Source organism: Pecten maximus, chromosome 5 (assembly GCF_902652985.1).
Source record: "Pecten maximus chromosome 5, xPecMax1.1, whole genome shotgun sequence".
Lineage (NCBI taxonomy): Eukaryota > Metazoa > Mollusca > Bivalvia > Pectinida > Pectinidae > Pecten > Pecten maximus.
In genome coordinates, this window is record NC_047019.1 from 8,975,222 (window position 1) to 8,983,693 (window position 8,472).

An 8,472-nucleotide genomic window follows, 5' to 3' on the forward strand; every position below is an offset into this window, starting at 1 on the left:
ATCCTCGTAATAAAGACGAACGGCATTCGACCTACAACGGACACTGAGTAATATGGACAATAGTGAATGTTTCAGTCTGGACATTATGGTCTGTAAGTACGACAGAACATTGTTGGGCTGTAGATTTTGGTTTGTGTGTACAGTAGAACATTGCTAGTCTAGACACTTTGGTTTGTGTGTACAGTAGAACCTTGCTAGTCTGGACACTTTGGTTTGTGTGTACAGTAGAACCTTGCTAGTTTGGACACTTTGGTTTGTGTGTACAGTAGAACCTTGTTAGTCTGGACACTTTGGTTTGTGTGTACAGAAGAATCTTGTTAGTCTGGACACTTTGGTTTGTGTGTAGAGTAGAAACCTCTTAGTTTGGACATTTTGGTTTGTGTGTACAGTAGAACATTGTAAGTTTGGACACTGGTTTGTGTGTACAGTAGAACCTTGTTAGTCTGGTTTGTGTGTATAGTAGAACCTTGTTAGTGTGGACACTTTGGTTTGTGTGTACATTAGAACCTTGTTAGTCTGGACACTTTGGTTTGTGTGTATAGTAGAACCTTGTTTGTCTGGACACTTTGGTTTGTGTGTACAGTAGAACCTTGTTAGTCTGGACACTTTGGTGTATGTGTGCAGTAAAACCTTATTAGTCTGGACATTTTGGTTTGTGTCTACTGTAGAACCTTGTTAGTCCGGACATTTTGGTTTGTGTGTACAGCAGAACCTTGATAGTCTGGACATTTTGGTTTGTGTGTACAGTAGAACCTTGTCTTTTTGGTTTGTGTGTAGAGATAAACTTCATAGTCTGGGCACTATTGCTTGTGTACAGTAGAACCTTGTTAGTCTGGACACTTTGGTTTGTGCGTAGAGTATAACCTTGTTAGTCTGGACATTTTGATTTGTGTGTACAGTAGAACCTTATTAGTCTGGACACTTTGGTTTGTGTGTACAGTAGAACCTTGTCTTTTTGGTTTGTGTGTAGAGATAAACTTCATAGTCTGGGCACTATTGCTTGTGTACAGTAGAACCTTGTTAGTCTGGACACTTTGGTTTGTGCGTAGAGTATAACCTTGTTAGTCTGGACATTTTGATTTGTGTGTACAGTAGAACATTGTTAGTCTGGACACTTTGATTTGTTTGTACAGTAGAACCATGTTAGTCTGGACACTTTGATTTGTTTGTACAGTAGAACCATGTTAGTCTGGACACTTTGGTTTGTGTCTACTGTAGAGCCTTGTTAGTCCGGACATTTTGGTTTGTGTGTACAGTAGAAACTTGTAAGTTTGGACACTGGTTTGTGTGTACAGTAGAACCTTATTAGTCTGGACATTTTGGTTTGTGTGTACAGCAGAACCTTGATAGTCTGGACACTTTGGTTTGTGTGTAGAGTAGAACCTTGATAGTCTGGACGATTTGGTTTGTGTGTACAGTATAACCTCGTTAGTCTGGACACTTTGATCCGAACATTTTGGTTTGTGTGTACAGTAGAACCTTGCTAGTCTGGACATTTTGGTTTTTGTGTACAGTAGAACCTTGCTAGTCTGGACATTTTGGTTTGTGTGTACAGTAGAACCATGTTAGTCTGGACACTTTGGTGTGTGTGTGTGTACAGCAGAACCTTGTTAGTCTGGACACTTTGGTTTGTGTGTACAGTATAACCTTGTTAGTCTGGACATTTTGGTTTGTGTGTACAGTATAACCTCGTTAGTCTGGACACTTTGATTTGTGTGTACAGTATAACCTTGTTAGTCTGGACATTTTGGTTTGTGTGTACAGTAGTACCTTGTTAGTCTGAACATTTCGGTTTGTGTAGAGTAGAACCTTGTTAGCCTGGACATTTTGGTTTGTGTGTATAGCAGAACCTTGATAGTCTGGACATGTTGGTTTGTGTGTACAGTAGTACCTTGTTAGTCTGGACACTTTAGTCTTACGTGTAGAGTAGGCCCTTGTTAGTCTGGACACTTCATTATTATGTGTAGAGTAGAACCTTTTTAGTCTGGACACTTTAGTCTTACGTGTAGAGTAGGCCCTTGTTAGTCTGGACACTTAAGTATTATGTGTAGAGTAGAACCTTTTCAGTCTGGATACTTTCGTCTTACGTGTAGAGTAGGCCCTTGTTAGTCTGGACACTTTAGTTTTTGTGTACAGTAGAACCTTGTTAGTCTGGACACTTTGGTGTGGGTGTACAGTAGAACCTTATTAGTCTGGACATTTTGGTTTGTGTGTACAGTAGAACCTTGCTAGTCTGGACACTTTGGTTTTTGTGTACAGTAGAACCTTGATAGTCTGGACGATTTGGTTTGTGTGTACAGTATAACCTCGTTAGTCTGGACACTTTGATCCGAACATTTTGGTTTGTGTGTACAGTAGAACCTTGCTAGTCTGGACATTTTGGTTTTTGTGTACAGTAGAACCTTGCTAGTCTGGACATTTTGGTTTGTGTGTACAGTAGAACCATGTTAGTCTGGACACTTATGTGTGTGTGTGTACAGCAGAACCTTGTTAGTCTGGACACTTTGTTTTGTGTGTACAGTATAACCTTGTTAGTCTGGACATTTTAGTTTGTGTGTACAGTATAACTTCGTTAGTCTGGACACTTTGATTTGTGTGTACAGTATAACCTTGTTAGTCTGGACATTTTGGTTTGTGTGTACAGTAGTACCTTGTTAGTCTGAACATTTCGGTTTGTGTAGAGTAGAACCTTGTTAGCCTGGACATTTTGGTTTGTGTGTATAGCAGAACCTTGATAGTCTGGACATGTTGGTTTGTGTGTACAGTAGTACCTTGTTAGTCTGGACACTTTAGTCTTACGTGTAGAGTAGGCCCTTGTTAGTCTGGACACTTCATTATTATGTGTAGAGTAGAACCTTTTTAGTCTGGACACTTTAGTCTTACGTGTAGAGTAGGCCCTTGTTAGTCTGGACACTTAAGTATTATGTGTAGAGTAGAACCTTTTCAGTCTGGATACTTTCGTCTTACGTGTAGAGTAGGCCCTTGTTAGTCTGGACACTTTAGTCTTACGTGTAGAGTAGGCCCTTGTTAGTCTGGACACTTTAGTCTTACGTGTAGAGTAGGCCCTTGTTAGTCTGGACACTTTAGTATTATGTGTAGAGTAGAACCTTGTTAGTCTGGACACTTTAGTATTGTGTGTAGAGTAGAACCTTGTTAGTCTGGACACTTTAGTATTATGCGTAGAGTAGAACCTTGTTAGTATGAACACTTTAGGATTGTGTGTAGAGTAGATGCTTGCTAATTCGGACATTTCGGTATGTGTATACAACGGAACCTTGTTAGTTACGACACTTAATATTTGTGTGTACAATGAAGCTCCCTAAAGACCTGGATTTGAATTGGATTTTGCATAAATTATAGCTAGAAATGTATATATGACTTGTCGCACTCGACATTTGCTGAGTTCATTGTGAATAAGCGGTGTTGTTCGATAGAGCCATACAATAACATTACACAAACGTTGTAAAATGTAAAAAGTATCCATAATTCAAGAAATCAGCTTAATTGATAACCATTTTATTTCATCATAGCAAAAATATAGTGATATAGCAAAATAAAATCTTATTTACAAATAAATATTGCATATATGATTACCGGTATCATTTGACTGAAACTCGCTCAATTATTTTTATTATTTAAATTTTTAAAAATACATAAATAGATGAGCACTAATTACATATATGTAAAGTCATGATAAAGCTTTTGTTGTACATGTATATAAAATATATATCTGTCAGTATATTAATCAGAATATCTATAAATAAATCTGGACGCGTAATGGTTTTAATTCCAGCGTTCTACCGCCACACTGGGCAACTTATACACACACGTGTCCTTCCAGTGACAGGCGTGGCTTGTCAGCCACATGATATATGCACACCTGTACACAACTGCGTATCGTCATTGTCTGTTTGGCCTTCGTCATAGCCTTTGCATTTCTATACTGGGTAGCTGTGACGCTGACCTGCGGTGCCGATCCGGAATCTCTATCACCGTCTTCCGACTTGTGCTACTGTTCGCAGCTTGCGTCGCGGTCCAATATTAGAACCAATCAGGTGCGGGGGAATCGATAGGGGGCGTTACCGAGGGCGGGGCCTTGTAGAACACACGCTATTCTGAAAAATAAAGATAACATAATATCAAGCAACATACAAAACCTTACATGAGATATTTACAGTTTTTATTATATTGATTTAAAAAAGCAAACAAACCCCGATCTCGCCGGTGAAATTCCGGATCCGTTTTATTAGACTTTATGTTAATTAGATTATGCGTTTTTCAGTTACTGCTGATTTTTATTGCATTTCAAATAGGTTGATGATTCAGGTAGCGGTTTTATTACCTGTAAATTATACACTTTTCCAAACAAAATTTGACGTATATGTGTTAATTTATTTACATTGCTGTGAAACTGACATACGAAGACCCGTATTTGACAACGCCAACATTTCATATCTTTTCCAGATAAGTTCTTTTTGTTATGAAGAGATAGCAATGCCCATTCAACACGTCTAGATCTAGGGAGGAGGCAGATTACGAACGCTTCCCCCGGGGGTTATCAAACCCCAGTACCGCTAAGAGATTAGAGGTATCACTCCCGTCAAATTTATCAGTTCAGGCGACACTCTTGCGCTCAATGTATTGATCCACAGGAACTTCTATCTCACATATCGCGATAACATCTTTTCATCGTTTCAATTGTTTAACACTTATGTTTAAACAATTTTCCTGACAGGTAGTGTCAGTTCAATTCATAATTGCCGGTATTTAATCTCGTAAAACGCCATCGATAATAAAATTTAAACACGAAGGCCCACTGAAAGCGATTGTAATAAAACCAGACATGATTTATCATTTAATGCTCATTGATCGAGTGGCATTAATCCGGATCCGGATTTCATTAGAGCAAATATTAGTATTTCAAATTTCGTCAATTAGAACCGACCATCTAACACCGGGCGTAATGGGTCTTTATACGCCACGAAAGACTTGATTATATCAAAATCGATTACAGTGTATGACATTAACATCAATTAGCAATTACAAAATGTGAACAAAAATGAAATATATATGTATAAATAAACGTATATATATGAATTAATTGTAAATAAAGATATATATATGTTGATAACAATATATTTCTTAACAAGTTATTTTGTAAGATTATACACAAATCTATTTATTTTGTCAAGGATAAAAACAATCTGTTAGTTGTTTATCGTATTCCCTGCACAATACACACGCAGAAAAAATATCGCATATGAAAATCATTTAAAATAAAACGAAGGCTTAATACACATAGTTAATCAATATTGATAACTTAATTAGCAGGTAATCATTAACAGGGAAACACAGGGAACATTTAAAAGCTAAAATGTTAGGTTGCATTTTCAATTGATGAAAAATAGTTATTGTTTTACTTGAGCTTCTTAGACTTAACAACTGCACCCTAGGGACCTACAATTAATAACTGTTTTGAATAGATATTCCCGGGGGGGGGAGGGGATGGAGGACAGTACAGAAAGGATGCATTATAATATACCTGTCATGCCTTTAAAAACCTATCTACCCCGGGGGTCGGAGGAGGAAAGTGATAGAACCAGGAGAGGCAAGCTTACCTCTGTCTGTACCGGAACATCCGGGTTCTTTGACGAAGAGTTTCAGAACCAGTTGGTGAAGTCCAGCAGCTCTTCCTCCTCGGCACTCAGGATCTCGTGCGATGTCTCCGAGGAGTTGCTTGGAGTTGGAGAATGCACGGATGGAGAAGCTGGAGAGATTGCCGATTTGGGAAGACAGTTGTTGTCCAGTACTGCGTTCACGGCGTCATGCTCATCCACAAGTTGCTGAAGATACCGGATGTAGTCGATGGCAGCTTTTAAAGTGTCCACTTTGCTCATTTTTTTACTTTTACCATTTTTGCCACCAGCTGGAATATGTTCACGTAAAGTTGCGAATGTCATGTTTATCAATTTAACCCTATTTCTCTCGCGCTCGTTGCGTCGTTCAACGGCCACGGTTGGAGGTTTGGTTAGTCCAAGATAGGTATCTTGGCTGTTGAAATCCAGACGCCTCTTGCACACAATTTCTCTTACATTTTCCTTCATAACTTTGTAAAATTTTGCTTCTGGTGTAGTTGGTGAAGATTGAGGAGAAATTGTGAACATACATGATGGTCTATCCATGGTCATCGCTTTAAAAATCCCCTGACCATCTATAGTGGTCATTGGCATTACGGGCATTCTAGCCTCGGTTTCCATGTCCAGTAATCGTGAAACTGGCTCGTGCATGTCGCGTGCCTTGATATGTCACTTACGTCACGAGCTGGTAGTTTGGCTACTCCCTTGTCGGAAGGCAGTGGGGAATTTGGATGGGTGCACATAGCAGTGTGTTGACTTTTATATAAAGCGTCCGACAACAGTACTAGCTCCACCTCCTTCAGTTATCGGCGAGATTGTCTCGCACCATTCGCGGTTCGGCGCGTGCCCCTTGTCAGTCGAGTGAGCAGAAACGAGCGGTACCTTAGCAAAGACGCTTATGATGACAGGGGGAGTGGAACGCACCTTCGCTTTAATGATTTAAATGAATGAAGGGAATTCAAATTCTGACCATTTGAGGGTTACGTGATTTTCAATAAATCTTTGTTATGTAAACACTAGCAACTAAGAATGGCCTCCTATGTGGTTAGTGCATTTCAAATGACGAGGGGATTTGTTGACTTCGCTGCCCGTAGCGTACCGTTGTTTTGTCACATTGTATTGCCGATCTATCATACTGTGACTCCGCGTTCACAATGATCACTGCGACTATCTGAGAACGGGCTAAGATTGGCTACGCCAAGCCCTTTCTGATGTGTTATGTTTCATTTTCGTCCCTTTGTAGAAAAAAAAATCAAACGCCCAAGTCAGAAATGAGTTGTCGCGTCCTTTAAAACCGTACATCGGACAATGACACTTCAACGAGCTCATTGCACTTTAAGCTCAAATTAATATATATCAAAACTTGACAACAATTTTGATTCTATTCATTAGCAAGGTGCTGATTTCACTGCAATTAGTAAACTCATGAACAATAAAAAGAAAACATTTTATAGCCTGACAAAAAAGTTCATTGCGTTTTAAAGTGCAATTTCCGTTATACTGTCACGACAAACACTCTCTTGATTGATACTGTTTTTATATATGACCTTTAACAAAGTCTAAAAAAAAGTGTGTGTTCAAGAAAACCAAACAAGCGGCATTGATGGCAATGTAGTTGTCTATGGTTTTGCATAAAGGAAAACTTTAAAAAGCACCCATAGGGAATATTCCATTTTCTACATGTTGATCAACACAGCGCTCGAGAATAATTTTGAGAAAATATCAGTAGAACTTTGTTTTATAATATGTACTTAAATGGCAAGGTTTCCTTTGGCTGCTATCGTGTATACATTGTATTTCGTTCATGTATTGCGTTCATGTATCGATAAAGTGATTAACACTCAGAGTGTGCGTGAAAGGTTATCATTGGGTCGTTTACAAGATTAGATAAAAACTGTCCGTACATTGTCTTCATCTTTAAAATTATCTCTGTTAAAACAAATACGGTGGTTTCATCGTCAGTGGTGTTCCATTTTCGAGACATTGTCTTCATTTTACAATTATCTCTGTTAAAACAAATACAGTGGTTTCATCGTCAGTGGTGTTCCATTTTCGAGATAAGCAATGTCCATGCATTACTGGGCCCAGTTGTTCGAAAGGTGATTAGGCTAATCACATGCTAACAACATTTTTCAAATCCAGATATGATAATTTCTGGTAGAACTTACTTGACAAAACTTTATGAAATTCTGTAATTCTTAGTTCTCTTCCAACTGGCATAATTTCGAGATGATATACTCACAGGTTTTTCATCAAATGAAAAATGAAATTTTCACTAATTAAGTGATTAAGCTAATCAAGTTTTGAACAGCTGGGCCCAGATATCAAAAATAAGGAAAAAGAAAAAAAATTATATATATATTTCATGAATCCATCTTATTTTCTGAAAGGTTGTATTAAAACATTACAGCATTACTAGTCTGCTACAGAGTGACTAATTTATTTTATATTATTCACGTGAAAAAAATCATAGGCGAATAATGTAGAACCTTCAGAGGCGACTAATGTGGAACCTGCAGAGGCGTCTAATGTGTGAACCCACGTAGAGATTTTTCGGGAGCAGTTTCGTACCCGCGACTCACGGAGACAAAATTTACGAAAACACTTCTTTATTCAAAGTAACATTTTGTATCCGCATCCCCATTAATCTTTCTCATTGATTTTCTTTTCTTTGACATATCTCACTATTCATGTTCAGTTTTCGCCAGTGAGAGGAAGGTTGTGAGTTCTGCTCCGTCACAGAGACAACTTATAAGAAATTCCTGAATAAATATTTTTTGTTACAATCTGCTTGACGTTCAAGTTTAACGAGTGATGGAAAGGACTTTTTATTCTG

General features: G+C 38.3%; 1 protein-coding gene across 1 annotated transcript; it reads right to left on the minus strand.

Annotated features, from left to right (window-relative positions):
* Window positions 1–3,586: 3,586 nt before the first annotated feature.
* LOC117327056 (achaete-scute homolog 1b-like) lies at window positions 3,587–6,429 on the minus strand. The gene is made up of 2 exons (XM_033883885.1): window positions 5,619–6,429; window positions 3,587–4,115 (listed from the first exon to the last, which is right to left on the minus strand). Exon 1 carries the CDS (start codon window positions 6,285–6,287, stop codon window positions 5,661–5,663), a length of 627 nt encoding a protein of 208 aa, XP_033739776.1. The 5' UTR covers window positions 6,288–6,429; the 3' UTR covers window positions 3,587–4,115; window positions 5,619–5,660.
* Window positions 6,430–8,472: the final 2,043 nt, after the last annotated feature.